The following is a 20,868-nucleotide window of genomic DNA, read 5'->3' on the forward strand; positions in this document are numbered from 1 at the left end:
TCTGGGATGAGAAGTGAAACCTCTTCAGAGAAAAACCAAGAAAGTCCAAATACCTCCTGAGCAAACCAAAAAAAAAAAGCACAACCTTTTGGGATAACCATGACTTGGATGCCTGAGAATCTCTACAGACTTCCCATGGTTCGGTTTCCTTCCACCCTTTCAAATCATGTTCATCCTAGTGGATCCTTTTTTATACAAGCAGACACAGGATGCTGCGAGAACGGTAGGGAGTGATGGGGAAAGCCTTGCATTCTAAGCATCCCGAGAATAATTTCTGCTAATTAATTCGGAAGACAGAAACATCTACATTTGGAGAGAAGAAGAAAGAAAAACCCACGGAGAAGGAGGAGCGAGGAACAAAGCTTTTGGCAGCTGCTTCTATCTTTCCACCTGGAAAGATTATAAAAAAAAGAAAAGAAAATACCTCTCACTTATCCGCAAACATTCCCGAGGCTGTTTCATTACAGCGTGACATCAGAAGCCTGAAAAGAGATGGGGGGGGGGGTGTTTGGGGTGGGGGCAACGCAAGGCAATCTTCTCTTCAGAGAGACATTCAAAAGGACTTAAACAAGCGTTGCGTTCCTCACGGCTCCAGCTACACAAACATGACACACACACACACACACCCGCGTGGCATCCCGCAATCTCGTTGGTGCAGACATCTCTGCCAATGCAGTGGGTTTTCGTGCCGGGCGGGTGCTGTTCAGAGGTGGGTCTTCAGCAGGTTCTGACCGGTTCTGGAGAACCGGTCACTTGGAGTCATTGGGAGAACCAGCCAATCCCACCTCGGACTGGCCCAGCCAACCCCCATCTCTCTTCTCTGCCTCCCATCGAGTCCCAGCTGATCGGCTGGGTCTCCTTGGGTTGCCCTGCCCAGGAGAACGGAGCTGGAAAGCAGGTTAGTGGGGTGGGGGAGGGGAGGGGGTTTTGGCAGTATATCCTTCCCCTGCCACGCCCACCAAGCCACGCCCACCAAGCCAAGCCACGCCCACAGAACCGGTAGTCAAAAAAATATATAGAATCCCACCAATGGCTGCTGTGGGTTTCCCACATTAGAGATACAGATAACAGATTAACAGAGTTGGAAGGGATCTTGTAGGCCATCTAGTCCAACCCTCTGCCCAGGCAGGAGACCCTACGCCATTTCACAGGTTAACAGAGTTGGATGGGAACTTGTAGGTCATCTAGTCCAACCCCCTGCACCCAAGCAGGAGACCCTGCATCGTTCCTGACAGATTTGCAGTCTAATTTCAGTCTAATCAGGGATGAAGCTTCCACAACTTCCGAAGGCAACTTGTGTTCCATGGGCTGATTGTTCTCACTGTCAGAAAATTCCTCCTTATTTCCAGGTTGAATCTCTCCTTGTTAAGTTTCCATCCATTATTCCTTGTCTGGCCTTTGGGGGCTTTGGAGAATAGCTTGACCCCCTTCCTCCTCCCCGTGGCAGCCCCTCAAATCTTGGAAGGCTGCTCTCCTGTCTCCCCTGGTCCTTCTCTTCCCTAGACTAGCCATGTTCCTGCAACCATTCATAGTATGTTTTAGAGGAACTGGTTTCTTATAAAACTTTTGTCCTGAATTTGAGCCGGCCCTAAATTTTCATCCTGATAGTCCACCCTCCACCCAATGTGGTCTTAACTTTTTCAAGAGCCTCAGTGGCGCAGTGGTTAGAGTGCAGTACTGCAGGCTACTTCTGCCCGGCTGTAATTTGGCAGTTCGAATCCTACCAGGCTCCAAGTCGACTCAGCCTTCCATCCTTCCAAGGTGGGTAAAATGAGGACCCAAATTGTTGGAGGCAACAAAATGACTGTATAAACCACTTAGAGAGGGCTGGAAAGCGCTATAAAGCGGTATATAAGCCTAAGTACTGTTGCTATTGCGATTATTATATTATTGGGGAGACATTTGGGGCTCGTTTCTGTAAATCGGCTCTCTCCCCAGTCAGGCATTTCTTGAGGAACAAAAAAGAAATGAAAGCATTTAAAATCTGCTCAGGGACTTAGAGGTAGCCCTCGATTTACAAAAGTTCATTTAACGTCCATTTGCAGTTACAGCGGTGCTGAAAAGGGGTGACTTATGATCCCTTTTCACACCCCGTGACCGTGTGATCAAAATTCAGGTGCTCATATTTACGATGGTCGCCCAGATCCTCTTTTTGCGACCTTGCGAGCCAAGTCAACGGGGGAAGCCGGATCCTCTTGGCAGCTGTGTTGCTCTCTGAACAGCTGCACTGATTCACTTAACGACGGTGGCAGGAAAGGTTGTAAAATGGGGCCAAAGTCACTTCACAACAGTCTCGCTTAGCCACGAAACATTTTGGGCTCAATTGTGGTTGTACGTTGAGGGCTGCAGTTGGGTAGTTTGGAGAACCAGCTCCAACCTGTTCTATACTTTTCTAGACTGTGCATAACCTCATCAACTGGGAAGGAAGAGTGTTATTCATCACTTGACAGAATTTCCTCCTCCAGAATTTTTTTTTATTCTTGTTATTATAAAAAGACTTGATTAAACACATTTATACAAATACAGTAAAATCAAACTTTCAGCTTATCGCAACTTAAGCCGAACAGCGTTCAATCTGACATCTCTCAAGTTGTGTAAAATATTCATTCACGGTTGTGACTTCAAACACATAATACAAAGTTTCATCTAATTATATATTACGAATCTAATGACATGTAGCGTTGCTGGTTTCCGTCGTGCCATTTTATTTGACTTTATTTTATTAATTTCACATCTGTCTTCTAGCCAATTGTACCAACCATTCCAGATCTCGTCATATTCTGATTCCAGGTTTACTTTAAAAGGGATGGAGAGTTGATACAGGGGATCCCGCTGACGGAGCCGCCGATCAACGCCGCCGGGTTGCAAGACAGCCGAGCTGCCCGGAGCTTCTTCCACCGGGACTTGGATGACACCAAGATGCAGCGGTCCCTGTCGCTGCTGAACGTGGAGGACCGGGGCGGGAGGCTGTACACCGAGGACCCCTTCCAAGGCCTCACTCCCGACTGGGGACTGTTGCTCAACCCCACGACCGAGAATATCCCCGAAACTGTGGTGAGCCGGGAGTTCCCGCGTTGGATCCAGAACGCCGATCCTATGTATTTCTTCCACCACACCCACATCCCCATCAGCGACGGCACCGTGGAGGTGCGGGCCATGCTCATGTGGACCCTTAATCCTCAGATAGACAATGATGCGCTCTTCAGTTGTGAGGTCAAGCACGACGCTCTCTCGATGCCCATGCAGTCCGAGGTGACTCTAGGTAAGGGCCCAGAAGCCGCCTTCCTGGGTAGGGGGGCGGGTGGTTGGGAGATGGGTTGAGGGGTCCTGCAGAAATAATCAAGTCTATCCCCAATGTTTTGGGTATCCGGGCATCGGTTCTCTGCGTCTTTCCGTGGCTGTTTGTGAAATGTTTTTAGAAAGAATTGAAGAAGGTCCAGCAGACCATTTGGGAGAGGGAGGTCTCCAATGTTGATGGCTTGAAGACACGTGGATGTCAACTCCCAGAATTCTCCAGCCAGCGTGGAGTCTCGACTCTGGGAGTTGAAGTCCACACAGGTCTTAAAAGCTGCCAAGGTTGGATACTCCTGACCTCCACGCAGCTTTTGTGAGCTTCTGGGAGCTGAAGTCCACAAGTCTTAATGTTGACAAGGATGGATCCAGGGAAGGAAACGAATGTGTCCCCCCCTGGAATGAATTCCCCAACTTCCAAAGGAACTCTGTCCCACCTGTTCCCTTCTCTCTCGCTTTGCCTCCCTTCCTACTCCAGGGAAGATTACCGCTTGCCTTTTGAGTTGGGCCCCTGCCTGCTCGCCCTTTCATTAAATTTAATGGGTTCCTGGTGCCATTCACGGGAACAAGAAAATAATTCTGATATCTCTTCCCAACCGAGATCTTTCCGTAAAAAAAAACCAAAAAAAAAAAAACCACGACAAGCGCACTCTTCATTCCTACATATTTATTCTCCTCTCCGTTTTGTTCTACCTTCCTGGCTGGCTCATTAATCGAGGAACCCTTTTGAAAGGCAGCCGTGAAAGACGCCGGATTTCTCTTGCCTTTTATTCTTGCTGGTGGTGAGATCCTTCCAAGCTAATGAACCTTGGCAGGCACGAAATCCGAGCAATAAAAGAAAGAGAGGAAGCATCCCCTTCCTCGTGTCTCCTGCCTCTTCTCCCATCCATCCAGGAACCAACCGGAGGAATGAACCTGGACAGGTGTCCCTAATGTGTTACCTCCCTGGCAGCCTCCAAATCGAGAGAGAGAGAGAGAGAGAGAGAGAGAGAGGCAGCTGGTGGTTTTAGCATCCTTCCTTCCTTGTCCTTTTATTTCTCCCCCCACCCACCTCCTCCCCCTGGAAAGCAGCCGCGTTCGAAAACACGTCACCTTCAAAAGGATTTGAGTGTCAGTTCAGGACACGGAGATTTGACGGAGGGGGGTTTGATTCAGAAGTCTATCTCTGGCTTGCCAAGCCTGGTGGCAGCTTTGCCCAGCCGGCCGGGGAAGGGAGGTGGGAGAGGATAGATGGCACCGTTGCTGCCCCTTTGCAATCCGTTCTGAGTAGTATTTACACCAGGAGCGCCTGAGCTCCAACCGTTGATCATACTAGCTGTCTTTTTTCGTATTCATCCTCTCGGAAGCGCACGGGCGCTGGGGAAAGGGGCCGAAATCTCCATCAAGAGAGCCCTTAATCACTTTAGAGAAGCGATTAAATGTCCTTTTCTTGATCCAGCTCCTATCTTGGCCCTCCTTTCTCTTAGCCCCAACAAGGAGGAGATTACCTGGTGTTTTTTTAAGGCGCTAATCCAGGGAAGGGTACCCTGATCAAACGCTTCATTGAGTTGCGTCTTTATAAGGGCTCCTCTGTCTGTGTCAAACCCGGCATTTACATATTAAAGACAAAATACCTTTTATGTTAATCCTCCCAGTGGAAAAACTGCCTTTGGCTGAGGGAGACCTAATTCTTACACATCCAGAATAATAGGGCTTGGTCAAAATGACGGTTGGCTTTGCAGAAAGAAATCCAAGGCTCGCTTTCACTGCCTCTTTTCAAATCGACTGAGCTTCGTAGCCATGGGATCCTTGCCAGTCCCAGAGGGGAATCCATTTTGATTCCGTTCAAATCATCAAGCAGGATTGGGTTGTTGTTGTTTTTTTTAAAGGCCCCTCCGTACTGAACTCGGTTCGATAATCTTTGAGTAAAACTGCGAATAATTTGGCACATTCCTAGCGGTATTGTTGAACCAGCATTTTTTTTAAAAAAAACCCAAACTTTCCAGCAAATACAGATTTATTTATTTTTTCCAGAGTTGGAAGGTGTGCTAAGAAAGTTCCTTTTCCACCTCTGCAAATTCCTTTTTTTTTTTTCCTGTTCTCTGTTTGGCTTTCTTGAAATTCCTCCTCAATTACCTTTTGCAGTTCCAATGCATTGTTTTCGATGATTGATCTGTTCCTTAGTAAATAAATGCCTTTGGGGAATGGGGGGAAAAAAACACGCAGAAATGCCATCCTGGGTAAGGTACTCCTAACAAGACATTTTATTCTGTGCTGCTGATACAAGAAGATCTCAGAGGATTCTAGTTTTTGCAAGCTGCAGTGTACGTACTCTTGACTTCAAATGGCTTCCTTCTTCTTCGTTGGCCTTCAGAACGTAAGAACTCGCTTTTTAGTAAAGGGATAGTAGTTTAAAGGCGGTGGGTAAATATGAAGTGTGTGTGTGGGGGTGTCATTTTGTCAATAAATATTCTGGAACCTACAGGCCCATTTTTCCAGGAGAAAAAGGATGCTAGTTACGTGATCCAATTCCCTACTCTTTGGGAGGAGGCTGTGGGAATTGGGGTCGAGGGAAACAGACTTAAATCCACAAAGCAGGCTGGAAGGAAAGCTGCAGTTCACCTTAATCCTCCCCTGAAGCCTTTGATCACAGATGTTTGCTTTTTACAATCAGTATTAATGAACCTTTGGCAATCTCTCTTAAGTTCTACCTTGGTGTGATGGGTTCTCAAGGGAGCTGATTTTTCAGCACAGCAGACAGCTCCAATGAGGCCTGGAGTTGACTCAGCGACAGTCCTGCAAATTCTTCCTGCTGGAAAAATTGCCTCGCAAGCAACCCATTCTGCCAACTCGTCCGATTTGGTGTGTGGGTCATTTTTTATTTTTATTTTTAGTGCCAAGACCTGAGACCCATCGACACACCCATCCTTCAAAAGCTAAGGGCCTTCTTGGTTCCAAAAACTACCTGTCAGGATTCCGGCGATCGCTCTAATGAAATCATGATTCTCAAGCCCAACTTCAAAACACTTCAAAGGATTCATTAGAGGCGACATACCGGCCCTGCCCTGTACGAAGCCAACTCTGGCTTATGTCATTTACTGTCAGTCTGTGCTCCATTCAAAATCCAAGAAAGAAATACTCAGACTCCATAGGTTAGGGGCAAAGTTTTTTCTTTTACCGAAAATCAAAGTGGAAGCTACAGGTTGAATTCTGAATCTAAAGAATTTGGCGCGCAGATCACATATACAAAGGGATGGAATTGTTCCCACCCCCCAAAGTCCAAAAGACTCTTCCAATTAAAAGTTCTGCATATGATCATGTGGGCATCTTCAGGTGGTGATGAGGCCTCTGTCCGTTGACCTTGATATAGTTTGATAAAACTTCGCAGCTGCGCGAAGGAAAGAAAAACTAGGCAAGGAAATAGAAACTTAAGAACAGGAATTTATACTCCCCCTCCTCCTTCCCATTTACACCAAAGGAATGTAACACCTCCAGCTTTCTTCCCCTCCAATTCCCCCCTCCCACCGTTACTAATGACAGCCGAAAGATGGAGAATAGTGAGAAAGATGCGTAGCAGTAGAAAAGGTGTAGGAAAAAAAATGTAGAAGAGATCTTGAAGGCTGACATTTACAGTCCTCTGTGACCCTGTTCCCCCACCCACCACCACCCCGGGTGTCTCATAAACCAGATTCTCCAATTGAGCATCTTCACAGTCTGGGTGTCATCAATCACGTTCTTCAATTAAAAATATTTGCAGGCAAAAGCTCCGGTAGTTTAGTTACAATCTTTTCAAGGTAAGAGTTGGAAAGTACTTTCGCTTCATAGCTGTTCCAGATTTCCTTCCTCCCTACCCCCCTTTTATGGCAACTACTAAGCAGGCATAGGAATGTTTTATGAGTTGACACTACGACTCAGGAGGTGCCAACTTCCTTCTTGATAGGTGAGCCTCTACATCGACCAGGTGGAGAACTACTGGTCTTTCAGTAGCCCAAAGAGATGGGCTTTCTTTGGACTGTTCCAATAGGGTGTGAGAACTTGTGTCTTCCTCTTCAGATCCCAAAAGGATCCAACCACTTCAGGCATGGAATTAGTAGGCTTATCATGGGCGCCTCTATGGAAGTGATCGTGACGAATCTCTGTAGCTCAGGTGTAGGATGAGAGTGAAGGTTTGTTCTCCAAGTTTGGAGCATCTGAATGTTTCATTACCAGGCCAGGTAACATCTTACCTGGAAGAATTTAGGAGACGTTGGTGTTCTTCTGCTTATAAGGGCTTTGTGTGGTCAGTAGGTCTTGTGATGGGTTTGTCACATCTGATCAGGGTTTTGTGATGGGTCAGGTGTGAGTTGTGTCAAGTGAGGGTCTTGTGATGGTCCCTGTGATGGGGAGGCCCCATCAGATGAGGATTGACTTCTATCCAAGTCTTTGAACTTCAACCAGGAATAGCAGCCACTGGAGGTTTCATTCTCACTTGCAACCTTACATGAGATCATTGACCACTTTTGGACCAGAATGCTTTCCCATTTTTTTATCCCAGAATTCTTCTGGCTTGAAGTCCACCCATCCCCGGATCCGGAAGCAAACCAAGCCTACAATTTGGGTCATCATGTGAAGCAGACTCAATGTTACAGAATGGGATGGAGATGTCCACTCTTAAAACTTCCAAGACGTGCGACCTTGGACATCCGGACATTGCAATCTAGCCTCTCCGAAGGCAGTGAAACTTAGAGAATTCTGGTTTCTTATTTTGGCGACCGCTGCCTTTTCTCTTTTCTGAAAAAATAATAAAAAAAACAGCCTTTTTTAAAGGATGTTTTTTTTTTTAATCTTGCTTCTCCATTCCATTTCTTTACACTTTGGACCCTTAGCGGTGTTCCAAGCCAAGACAGCAACACAGGGGTGGGATTTAAACATCACAGCATCTGGTTGGCTGTCCGGTTGCTGGGTGGGTGTGGCCACGGTGGGAGGGCGGGAGGACCGTGGGGTTTTTTTTGCCTTCCCCGGGGTCTGGAGGCTTCCCTCGGGCCTCTGGGAGGGCAAAACGGCCTCCCCTGGGCTCCGGAAGGCCTTCCAGAAGCCGGAAACAGGCCTGTTTCCAGCATTTACGGTTCGGCCCATCCGGTTTGCTAGAATCGGCCCAAAACTGGTAGAATCCCACCCTTGGGACAACAGCAAAGGAGAGAGATTGTCCCGTCTACTTCCAGATGGCAGGTCAATTTTTCCTAGGATCAGGAAATCGGAGAAAACCTCCCAAATCTCTCCGCAAACAATTGGAGAAAAGCGGATAGGATCCATCCTCTTCCCCCAACCTGCATCTCCATAGAGGACTTTTTAAGGTGTCCTTTTAAATTATATTAAACATCCGTTTTTGTTTTGATATCTCTTAAGATGACTTTTATAGCTGGGTTTTTTTTGTTTGTTTGTTGTTTGGAATTTGTCTGGATTTTTTTGAAGCGGCCGGCTGGCTTTTGAGCAGAAAAGACTGTCTAAAATTGCTCTTATTACTTGAGACAAGCATTACTGAGCTCATGAAAGTGTTGGCAGGCTGGGAACCGTGACCAACTGAAGTGGCATCCTTGCTTTTCAGCCCTGAGGCTTCCTGAAAGCAACTCCATGGAGCCAAGGGCTGCGTTCGCATCACTTACCACCCAGCAGCCTTAAAAGGCTAAGATTAGACCATTTTAACCTCAGATCCAGAGGTGGCCTTCCGCCGGTTCTGACCAGTTCTGGAGAACCGGTAGCGGAAATTTTGAGTCGTTCGGAGAACCGGCCAATCCCACCTCTGACTGGCCCCCTGCCAACCCCATATCTCTTCTCTGCCTCCCATTGAGTCCCAGCTGATCGGCTGGGTCTTCTTGGGTTGCCCTGCAGAGGAGAACGGAGCTGGAAAGCAGGTTAGTGGGGTGGGGAGGGAAGGGGGATTTTATAGTATCCTTCTCATGCCACGTGCCCACCAAGGCATGCCCGCAGAACTGGTAGTAAAAAAATTTAAATCCCACCACTGCTTGGTTAGATAATGATGGTCAATCCTTAATAGTTGCAGAAACTCACTCGCTTTCATTTTGTATATTTCAGTTAATCCTCAACTTACAAGTAGTCACTTAGCGACCGAAAATAAAACGTCCACCCTACCCACCCTCAGTGTCATGTGGCACAAACAACATTTGCAGACCCCCATGAATTTTTTTTTTGTCGTAAACCAGCATTTAACGTTTCCCAGGGGGATAAAATGCCCCGTAACAAACAACTGAATGTATTGTGGTGTTTGCTTTATGACCGCCGTGTTTGTTTTAACGACTGCCGCAAAAAAAAATCAGGCACAATCATGGGATAGATAACTTGCTTCACAACTGCCATGATCAAAATGTGGGTTCAATCGTAGCTAGTCCTCGACTTATAACGCTTCGCTTTAGTGACCGTGACAACGGCAGTGAAAAAAGGGACTTGGGACCATGTTTCATACTTATGACGGTCGCAGAGAGAGTGGGGCAGTGGTCAGAAGGCAGTATTGCAGGCTAATTCTGCTGGCTTCTGGCTGCCAGCAAGCACTTCCTCAAATTTCACCAGGCTCAAGGTTGACTAAGCCTTCCGTCCTTCCGAAGTTGGTAAAATGAGAATCCAGATTGTTGGGGACAAGAGGCTGACTCTGTAAACCGCTTAGAGGAGGCTGTAAGCGATGTATAAGTCTAAGAGCTATTCCTTCCTTCCTTCCTTCCTTCCTTCCTTCCTTCCTTCCTTCCTTCCTTCCTTCCTTCCTTCCTTCCTTCCTTCCTTCCTTGTGGTTAGAATGCAGTATTGCAGGCTAACTCTGCCCACTGCCAGCTGTTCGATCCTGACCAACTTGCTCAAGGTTGACTCAGCCTTCCATCCTTCTGGGGTGGGTAAAATGAATGCAGCTTTGCAGGTTAGTTCTGCCAACTTCCAGCAGTTTGATCCTGACTGGCTCAAAGTTGACTCAGCCTTCCGTCCTTCCGAGGTGGGTAAAATGAGGACCCAGATTGTTGGCTGACTCTGTAAACCGCTTAGAGAGGGCTTGGAAGCACTATGAAGCGGTGTAAGAGCTATTCCTTCCTTCTTTCATTCCTTCCTTCCTTCCTTCCTTCCTTCCTTCCTTCCCTCCTTCCTTCCTTCCTTGTGGTTAGAATGCAGTATTGTAGGCTAACTCTGCCCACTGTCAGCAGCTCGATCCTGACCAGGTTCAACACTTAATGATAGTCATAGGGTACAATATAAGCAATCAAATCATACCAGGAAACAGTCCATATAAATCGTAAGGATACAAGCGACAAAGTTACAGTCATACAGTCACAAGTGGGAGGAGATGGGCTATAAGGAGTGATGAGAAGGTTAATAGTAATAGTAGTGCAGACTTTGTAAATAGTTGGACAGTGTTGAGGGAATTATTTGTTTAGCAGAGTGATGGCTTTCTTGTTCTGGTGTACAGTGCTCTATAGCATCGTTTTGAGGGTAGGAGTTGAAACAGTTTATGTCCAGGATGTGAGGAGTCTGTAGATATTTTCACAGGCCTCTTTTTGACTCGTGCAGGATACAGGTCCTCCATGGAAGGCAGGTTGATAGCAATGGTTTTTTTCTGCAGTCCTAATTACTCTCTGGAGTCTGTGTCTGTCCTGTTGGGTTGCAGAAGGACCTCCAAGGTTTAACCCATTTCCTTTTCCCTGCAGTGGCTCCCAAGGGACCCAAAATTATGATGACCCCAACAAGAGCCCGCGTTGGAGACACAGTCCGCATCCTGGTCCAAGGGTTTCAGGTGTGTATGACGCTCATCACACTCCCCAAAACTCAGCCCCCTGCCCCAACTCAAAGACCGCCTTGGCTTTTACGACAGTTTTTGGTATTCGTCTTCTAGGTCACTTCTGGGAATAATTTAATAGGGTTTGTTGTTGTTTTTTTAATGACAAAGACAGACAATTGTGTACCGAAGAAGACCAGCCAACTGTGAAAGGAACACCTGCATTAATTTGCTTGCTGTGACTGACTGTGGTCTTGCAAACAAAAGAGGGGTGTGTGTTTGTGTTTGTGTGTGTCGTGGCAGCTAAGAGTCAGATAAATTGATAGTGCTGGAAGTTTGCTTTTTTTTTTTTCCCACTCTTGCCAGGTATGTGTGAGAGACTTGAAAATTAACACACTGGGAAGCTGCTGGAAAGAGGGAGGGAAGGTGTGTACGTGTGTAGTTTTCACACGTGTTTTGCGAAAGGTGGGATGTGGCTCATCCCCTGTGGATTTGCTGTGCTACTCCCAAGCAATCTGGTGTAACGTTGGTGCGTTTTGGATGGATGGGTGCTCTTGTCGATGGTCTTCAACCAGACGTTGTAGGGACATGTTCCAAGCCAAAGGGGCCAGGTCTCCATCGGTGTAGCCCACAACTCAACGTTCAGGCAGCAAGTGTGACACCGCTGGGTCTTTCTAGTGTAGGGGAAAGTGATTTATTCTCACACCTGTCCCTGAAGCGGGACTCCAGGAGGTGAACAGAGAGGCAAAAACTCAGCCGAAGGAGAGAAGCAATCCATCTCTACCTCAAAGGCTTTAAAAAATGCGTCTCCAAACTTGGCAACGTTAAGACTCGTGGATTTCAACTCCCACAATTCCCATTTCCTGGCATGCCAGCTGAGGAATTTTGGGGAATCAAGTCCACAAGTCTTAATGTTGCAAAATTTGGAGAGCCTTGGCTTAGAAAGTGCTGCAGAAATGAGACCTGGGCAAAGACTGCTCTGCTCTTCCAGAACTTACATCTGATTATATCAGAAAATAGGGTCAGAGGACTATCTTCAATTCTGGATTTGCTAAACTACTGCTCCTAAGATGCGGGCCAGCACGTTTTGGAGAGCTTTTGAATGCCACCCACCCAAAAAGAGAATGATTTTTTTTTAGTTAATTTCAGAGGGTTCTCATCCTACAAATAATTAATCCATGGAACAACTTGGGGTGCTCCAACACTGGAGGTTTCAAAGAACAAATTGGACAAGTCATATCTCTGAAATGGCGTAGGGCAAGAGTCTTCAAGCTCGGCAACTTTAAGACTTGTGGACTTCAACTCCCAGAATTCCCCCAGCCAGCATGGCTGTTTGGCTGAGGAATTCTGGGAGTTGAAGTCCACAAGTCTTAAAGTTGTCAAGTTTGGAGATCCAGGAGGTTGGACTAGAAAACTTCCAAAGTCCCTTCCCACTCTGTTATTCCTTTGAAGTTCTCCTTGTCTCCTCCCAAGAACATTTACCTGACCAGAATCCCTGAAACAGCCATCTTGGAGAAGTATCTTCTCATCAAGGGCCCCCTTTCCTGCTGCAGGGCAATTCAATTGCTTTGCGATGAGGTTGTCCAAGGACAATGGCCTTGACTCTTGAGGTCAACCCAGTTTCCTCGTTCATTTTTGCTTCTCCCACCCGGACGACGGTCCCAGGGTTTGGAGAAGATCTCAGAAGAACCTGCAAGGTGATAACAACCATGCCACCTTTCCACTGCCCCCACCCCGCCCTCGCCTCCAGTTACAGTTGTCGTTTCTGACTCTTTGGGGTTGGGGCGGGGGGGATCCTTGGTTCCAGAACGAAGTCTTCCCCGAGCCCATGTTCACTTGGACCCGTGTCGGGAGCCGGCTCCTGGACGGCAGCGCCGAACATGATGGAAAGGAGCTGGTGTTGGAACGCGTGCCGGCTGAACTCAACGGCTCGATGTACCGCTGCACGGCCCAGAACCCTTTGGGCTCCACCGATACCCACACCAGGCTGATAGTGTTCGGTATGGGGGAGCCTCCACGCCTCCACTCTCATCATCTCCCCACCTTCTGTCTCGTTGTTGACATCTCAACCATCCCATCCTATCTTCTTGGGGTCTCTTGATGTCTTCCCAGATGCATGCTCCTTACAAGACAGGGGCCTCTCCTCGCCCATGGAGGGTAGGAAGACTGCAAAGTTGACTTTATGGGGAGGGGGAGGGAACCCAACTGAGCCCTTGCTGCTCTCAGTTCCCCTCTCCTTCCCCCACCTCTCTCTCTCTCACACACACACACACCTGTGTGACTCACATTCCTCATCCCTGGGGCCCAGCATCCATTCTTACCCACCCTCCATCCATACCACCTCAATCCTCGCATGAGTTTGACTGTCAGTTGACTGTCTTCTTGTTTTCTCCCCCTTTCTAATTAGAAAACCCCAATATTCCACGAGGGACAGAAGACTCCAACGGTAAGCTCCCCACCCCTCATCTATCCCCCCCCAAAGCATATCCGCCTTGCGCTTCCTGAAAGATCCGTTAGCAGGATCTCCCCTCCTGTTCTGCCCCGGTTTTCTTCCCTCTAGAATACAGGGCTCTCCAACCTTAGCAACTTTGAAGGCTCGTGCATTGCAGCTCCCAGAATTCCCCAGCCAGCAAAGCTTAGCCATCCTTCCTGCTGGCTGAGGAATTCTGGGAGTTGAAGTCCACAAGCCTTCGAAGTCACTAAGGTTGGAGAGCCCGCTCTAGCATCCGTGCTCGAGTCCATGTCTCGTTCAAGGGTTTGACTTCCCTTGCAGCCTTGGCACAACGCTTATGCCCGCTCTTTCGAACCGCTTTTCTAACCGTTGCACGCTTCAAAAGAATGCCTGCCAAACGCAGCGATCCTCAGCTTTGCAGTTAAGCGGGGAAGGGATTACAATTTTGAACCCAGAGGCACCTTCTAAATCTCTTTCTTTCTTTCTTCTCCATCCTCCTGCGCAGGTTCGCCGAATCGCCAATGCGGCTTCAGACTATTTCTGGCTATCTTCTTTACAGTCACTTTGGAACTGACGTGAAAGGAAGCGGGGTGCATTTTAGCAATCCGGGTTCTTCTTCTTCTCCTCCTCGTCCCCTCCCCCACCCCCACCCCACCCCCCAAAAACAGCTGCACCAAGCCTCCATGTCTCCGTGGATCGACTTTTTTCTATTCTTTTCTTTTCCTTTTTTTTTCTAAATTATTTACAGTCTTGTTATCAGCCTCTTTCTCTCTGTGTCTCCGGCTTTGTCACCCCGTTTAATTAAAAACAAACAATACAGAAAAACCACCGGCGGTAACAGTATCTTATGTGCGATGCAAATAATTTTCTTTATGCATTGGAAGGGGAGTGGAGTGGCGTTACAAAAGACACAACAAACTTAGCTGGCCAGGATATTTGAGTACGTGGAATAATACTAGGGTTGAGACTCTGGAAAGAGTGCAGAGAAGAGCAACCAAGAGGATTAGGAGGCTAAAACGTAGGAACAACGGTTGCAGGAACTGGGTTATGTCTAGTTTAATGAAAAGGAGGACCAGGGGAGACAGGATAGCAGTCTTCCAACATCTCAGGGGCTGCCCCAAAGAAGAGGGAGTCAAGCTATTCTCCAAAGCACCTGAGAAGGCAGGACAAGAAGCAATAAATGAGTTGAAAACTAACCAAGGAGAGAAGCAACTTAGAACTAAGGAGGAATTTCCTGACAGGGAGAACAATGTGAACAAGTGACACAGCTTTCCACCAGAAGTTGTGGCTGCTCCGACACTGGAAGTTTTTAAAATGATGTTGAATAACCATTGGTCTGTAGTGGTGTAGGGTTTCCTGCCTAAGCAGGGGGCTGGACTAGAAGACCTCCAAGGTCCCTTCCAACTCTGTTATTCTGTTCTATTCTATTCTATTCTATTCTATTCTATTCTATTCTATTCTATATTCTATCCTATCCTATCCTATATTCTATATTCTATTCTATTATATCCTATATTCTATATTCTATTCTATTCTATTCTATTCTATTCTATTCTATTCTATTCTATTCTATCCTATCCTATATTCTATATTCTATTTCTATTCTATTCTATTCTATTCTATTCTATTCTATTCTATTCTATTCTATTCTATTCCTTATTCCCTCTTCTCTTCTCTTCTCTTCTCTTCTCTTCTCTTCTCTTCTCTTCTCTTCTCTTCTCTTTTCTCTCCTCTCCTCTCCTCTCCTATTGTATTCCTTATTCCCTGTTTTATTCTACTCTACTCCACTCTACTCTACTGTCTTAAATGGGACAGGGCAGGGGTCCTCAAACTTGACAGCTTTAAGACTTGTGGACTTCAACCCCCAGAATTCCTCTTCCTCCAGTCAAGTTAGCTCAGGAATTCTGGGAGTTGAAGTCCACAAGTCTTAAACTTGCCAAGTTTGAAGGCCCTCGGGGTAGGGCCTCCTGCCTAAGCAGGGAGCCGGACTAGAAGACCTCCAAGGCCCCTTCCAACACTGCCTATAGTGGAATCGGTGAAGACATTTTCCAAGCTTTAGTTTACAATGGAAGGTTGGCCGTCAGCCTGGCACAAGTCAAAGTAGTCCATTTTCTTTGCCCAATGATGTTTGTGCAACAGCACCGGCCCGATCCTTTGCATATCCGCACCCGGTCATTGCAACCAAGGGGTGGAATACGCTTCCTTAAGATTTGCACATTTCACCTCCCCAGAAAAGGATCCGCTGTGTTCAGACTAGGCTGAACGGCTGAGCCCCCACCCCACCCACTCCCCAAAAAGATGGAAGTCCGAAGGAGGAATCTCTGGGGCTGGAATGAGTGGGATATCGTAGGATCTGGGGGAGAGACAAGGATCCCCGTCGTCTCTCTCTCTCTGTGGTTCTTCCAAGGAATCCATTATGCAGCAGCCTCTGTTCGAGAAATATTTGCCTAATAAATTCTGCGCAATAACGCAAACAATGTGGGTTTTGCAAAGGGGGAGGCTGCTCATGGCAGGATTAATCTCCCTCCTTCTCAGCGCCGTGCAGAAATGTCTATTCTTTTAATTGCACGCGTTCCTCAAAACTCTGGGGCTGCATCGTTTGTTTGTCTTTGTTTCCGGCAGCGGTAAGGATCTTACCGGGGGTTCCTGCGGTTGCTAAGACAAAATATTAACGTGGAAATCTGCCCGGGATGTGGTCTTTTCAGGAAGGGGGTAGGCCCCCACCCCAAGAAATCAAAGGTCACTGATTCACCCCCTGCCAGCCTTTTAATAAGGAAACAAACCAAGCGGTTGGGGCTGCTGCTTCATTCATTAATTCCAGTGCTTTGGGGAGCAAAGGGCAGGCATGGGGTAGGTTTGAGTCTCCATTCCAACCCTTGGTGTGTTTGCAGAGGGAGGGGGGCTGGCAAAGGGGTCCCGGGCCCTTGCTTTGTTCTCTTTCGATTTTGGGGGGGGGGAGCGGGGGAGAGATTTGAACCCAGGGCTCACCTGGGAGACGTGCGAGCCCAGGGACCCGGGAAGATCCGTTTTGCAAAGCAAGCGAGGAGAGAGAGACCAAAAAAGCCAACGCCATCCTAAATTGCATCAACAGAGGGATACAATCAAGATCCAGTGAGGTGCTAATACCATTCTGTGAAGCCTTAGTCAGGCCACACCTGGAATTCTGCCTCCAGTTTTGGTCACCGCACTATAAAAAAGATGTTGAGGCTCTAAAAAGAGTGCAGAGAAGAGCAACCAGGGTGATGAGGGGACTGGAGGCTCAAACATACAACGAACGGTTGCAGGAACTGGGCCTGGCTGGTCTAGGGAAGAGAAGGACCAGGGGAGACAGGAGAGCAGCCTTCCAAGATTTGAAGGGAGAGGGAGAGAAAGGAAAGGAAAGAGAAAGGAAGGAAGGAGAGAAAGAAAAAAGAGTGAGAGAAAGAGAACAAAAAGGGAGAGAAAGAGAGAGGAAAGAAAAAGGAAGGAAGGAAGGAAGGAAGGAAGGAAGGAAGGAAGGAAGGAAGGAAGGAAGGAAGGAAGGAAGGAAGGAAGGAAGGAAGGAGAGGGGGGGAGAGGAAGAGAGAGTGATTGGAGGCTAAAACCTACGATGAACGATTGCAGGAACTGGGCCTGGCTAGTCTAGGGAAGAGAAGGACCGGGGAGACAGGAGAGGTAGTGCTCCAATATTTGAAAGAAAAGGAGAGAAAGAAAAGGAAAGAGAAAGGAGGGAAGGACAGAAAGAAAAAGAGTGAGAGAAAGAGAACAAAAAGGGAGAGAAGAGAGAGAAAGAAAAAAGGAAGGAAGGAAGGAAGGAAGGAAGGAAGGAAGGAAGGAAGGAAGGAAGGAAGGAAGGAAGGAAGGAAGGAAGGAAGGAAGGAAGGAAGGAGAGAAAGAGAGGGGGAGAGAGGAAGAGAGAGTGATTGGAGGCTAAAACCTACGATGAACGGTTGCAGGAACTGGGCCTGGCTAGTCTAGGGAAGAGAAGGACCAGGTGAGACAGGAGAGCAGCCTTCCAATATTTGAGGGGCTGCCCCAGAGAAGAAGAAGGGGTGAAGCTATTCTCCAAGGCACCCAAAGGCCATTCAAGGAATTATAATGGATGGAAACTGATCAGGGAGAGATTCAACCTGGAAATAAGGAGGAATTTCCTGACAATCAACCCATGGAACAGAAGTTTTTTCATACCAAAGGGAGCCCCCGAGCCACCTGGGATATTCTCCCCCGTTTCCTCCTTTGGGCTGATACGTTATGCCCCTCAGATGCCAAGCAGGGAGGCTAAATCATGGCTTTTGATGGATCCCTTGGCGAACTCTGGAAAAACTCCCTCTGCCAGTGGAGAGGGCCTACTCGTTCGTTCACCTGCCAGTGCCGAGTCAGCAGCTATGAATCTGCCCGAAATATATATATCTATATATTTCTCACAGCCCTCCCTGAAAGGTTTCTGGGCTGAGTAGCCACTGGAAGAGGGCGCGCACCCTTATTTATGGCCTCCTCAAACAAAACGCATTTAAATCCAGCCGGCCAACAATTTACGAAGGGGTTTAAAATGCCAGCGGAGAGAACGACCAGCGTAGGGGGAAAAAAAAAAATAGGTTGTCATGAAAAGGAAAGGCTGAATTCTTCACCAACCCCGCAGTCTTCGTGGGCTTTCGTCTCTCTGCTTTTTCAGGGTTTTTGGGGGGTGGGCTCCCAATAATGCACACACGGTTGGGATTTTCCATCCTTCGGAGTTCGGGGTGCCCGAAAGTTGTTGTTTTTTTAACCCCACTCCGTTCAGAGATTGCAAAAGGAAGGAAGGAAATAAACCCGCCGGGTTTGTGCGCTTACCAATCCAGGCCAGCACATTTGTGCTCCTTGAAACACACAAAACCCTAACGTACTTATCTTTCTTTTCATATATATATATTTTTTTTTACACCTTCCTATACCTCTGCAATGCAGTGTGGCCGTCAAAACAAAAGAGTTACCAGGATGTGTCTTCGGGCACAAAAGGACACAGGGAGAAAGGACGGGGTTGTGATGAACCAAGATCTACCAGGATGTGTCTTCGGGCACAAAGGGAGAAAGGACGGGTTGTGATGAACCGAGATCTAGGTTTATAAAAACAGTTTTTTAAAAAAAGGAATAGTTGCAAATAGAAGCCGAAACAGATTCCGTCAAGGTGTCCCACCTGGCAAAATTACCTTCTTTGCAGGGTCAGTTGCTTTTCTAGCATTTTGGGGGTTTTTTGGGGGGTGGGGGGTCTAAAGGGCTAGTTGTCTGCTCTTGGAAACAAACAACGGTTGTTTCGGATTATCTTAGCAATGCCTAAATCTTACCTGCTTTTAGGACCTAATCTCCAAAGACAAAACTGGTTGCTTTCAAAGGAATAATTGGTTGAAGCAGAGGGGAAAGACCCCCGGTGAAAACCGGAGAGTGTTAGGTGTAATCCTTACAAAGGGAGAGCCTCCACAATCAGGTGCAGCCTATCTGCTAGAGACAAAAACCTTGGGGAAAGGGTGGGGGGAGAGGTTCACTTTTATTTTTCCACCCTGCGCGACCTCCCTAAGTGGAAATAGAGGCTGAACTCAGCGGGTTTTAATGATGTATTTGGATAAAAGCCTTGCAGAAGGAGCCTCCCTGTTGAGAAGCAGTCTACCTTAGTGTAAAAGCCTCTCCCTTCCAGCGGGAAACAGCCAGAAGCAAAAGAACCAAGCCCAGGAGGAACCTCTGTCTGATTTCTGCATCTAGATAGTCCTTGACTTACGACTTGAGCACCAAAATTTCTGTTGTTGAGCGAGGCCCTTCTTAAGTGAGCCTTGCCCCATTTAGCAGCCGTTCTTCCACTCTTGTTAAGTGAAATGCTGCGGTTGTTAAGTTAGGAACGTGGTTCTTAAGTGAATGTGGCCAATCCCCGTTGGCTTTGCTTGTCCGAAGGTCGTAAAAGGGGATCACGTGACCGCCCCGGAGGACACTACAACTCATAAATGCAAGTCTGTTGCCAAATGACCACAAGGATGCTGCAAATGGTCGCAAGTCTGAAAAACGGTGGTAAGTTATTTCTGCAAGAGCCATTGCAACTTTGAACGGTCAGTAAATGAACGCGTGTAAGTCGAGGATTACCTGGACTGTATATTTACATTTAGATTTAATCCAGAGTCACTTGAGTTCTCTGCCGAAGGCAATAATTTCCCTTCATATGGAGATGAGCTGGCCTGCAGCGGCCTTCGCTTCTGGTCGCTTAGCTCAGGACGATGGGCGTTGGAAGTACAAACCCCACCAAGCTGGCTGTTATTTTGTTTTTTATTTTTAAAAATAAATAAATAAATAAAAAGGATCTGCAACAGAAATGGGTGGAATCAGAAAAAAAACAGGCATTTGGGGGAGAGACAGAGAAGAGGAAAAAAATTCACCAAAAAGAGGAAAATCACCCCCAATGCCCACCCATTGTCAAAAAAGGTGCTTCTGACCCCCTTCAGAGTTCTGTTGACCCCTGGTTGTGCAAGGGAGTGTGTAACGACCATTCTCCAGAGAACCCCTCCCCAATATCGTGTTGTGGTTCTCGGTGCAGCTGGTGCAGACAGCAGTGGAGTCAGACAGTGAGAAAGAAAGGGGACCAGTCAGGGATCTGGAGAGGACTCGGACGAGGGCCCTGCATCCGATGCAGGGATGGGGCCAGGATCATCTGAGAGCGGGGTGCTGCCTTTGGAGCCTTCGGAGTCTGGTAGCAGCGAGGAAGAGGACCCAGGGGAGCCTGTTCCCAGGGTGCGTATGCACAGAGCTGCTAGAAGGCGAGAGCAGCTGAGACAAAAGGAGTGACTCTGGAGTAAGGCTTGGAGGTGATGGCCCCTCCCGTAAGGTATAAAGCACAGGCAAAGGTAGAGAAACCTTTGCAGGAAGCAAAGCAGATTCTGAGTCCTTCTTGAAGCCCTGTGTATTCTGTTTGGGTTTTTTTCTGGTACTGTTACAATTAATTTGGATATTTCTGTTGTTGGCAGCATTCCACAGCACTGAAAGGCATGTGCTTATCTTGGGGAACTGTTTAAGATTAGTTCTGGCTGGGAATGAAAGTAATTCCCAGCGTTGCAATAAAATAGGTTTTGCTTTTCAAACCAGTTTGTGTTTAAGTACGTTTGACGAAGCCTGGGTCAGAGCATATCTTTGCAAAGAGAGAAACTACTGCTACAGACAACTGACCTCTTTAAGTCTAATAAAAGATATTTTCCACTTTCCCCAGCAAGATTAGCAAAAATGTACCCTAATAGACCAGCGGCCTGCTGGAGGTTCAAAGAAGGAAACTTTTTCCACATGTGGTGGACGTGTCAAGAAGCGAAGAAGTACTGGATGAGGATAAAGAAATGGCTTGAGGAAATTATGAAGCAAAAGAATGGAGTTGAAACTGAAATTATTCTTAATAAGGCATAATAAAAGACAATTT

The 20,868-nt window shown here is 47.3% G+C and overlaps 1 protein-coding gene across 3 annotated transcripts in view; it reads left to right on the plus strand.

Annotated features, from left to right (window-relative positions):
• The window catches only part of IGSF21 (immunoglobin superfamily member 21), a 151,083-nt gene extending 136,973 nt beyond the window's left edge, over positions 1-14,110 (plus strand). Inside the window, exons 6-10 of one of the 3 annotated variants that reach the window (XR_015739806.1) lie at positions 2,791-3,262; positions 10,950-11,035; positions 12,825-13,174; positions 13,425-13,463; positions 13,975-14,110. Coding sequence is in view for 2 of the 3 variants with exons in the window: in XM_087914809.1 (XP_087770935.1) it covers positions 2,791-3,262; positions 10,950-11,035; positions 12,825-13,017; positions 13,425-13,463; positions 13,975-14,048 (864 nt within the window). In the remaining variant the exon portion in view is untranslated. The remainder of the gene's footprint in view (positions 1-2,790; positions 3,263-10,949; positions 11,036-12,824; positions 13,175-13,424; positions 13,464-13,974) is intronic. The other 2 variants (XM_087914809.1, XM_087914810.1) reach the window with 2 other exon arrangements.
• Positions 14,111-20,868: the final 6,758 nt, after the last annotated feature.

Source organism: Pseudonaja textilis, chromosome 18 (genome assembly GCF_049901715.1).
Source record: "Pseudonaja textilis isolate UNSWEBS1 chromosome 18, rPseTex1.2, whole genome shotgun sequence".
Classification (NCBI taxonomy): domain Eukaryota; kingdom Metazoa; phylum Chordata; class Lepidosauria; order Squamata; family Elapidae; genus Pseudonaja; species Pseudonaja textilis.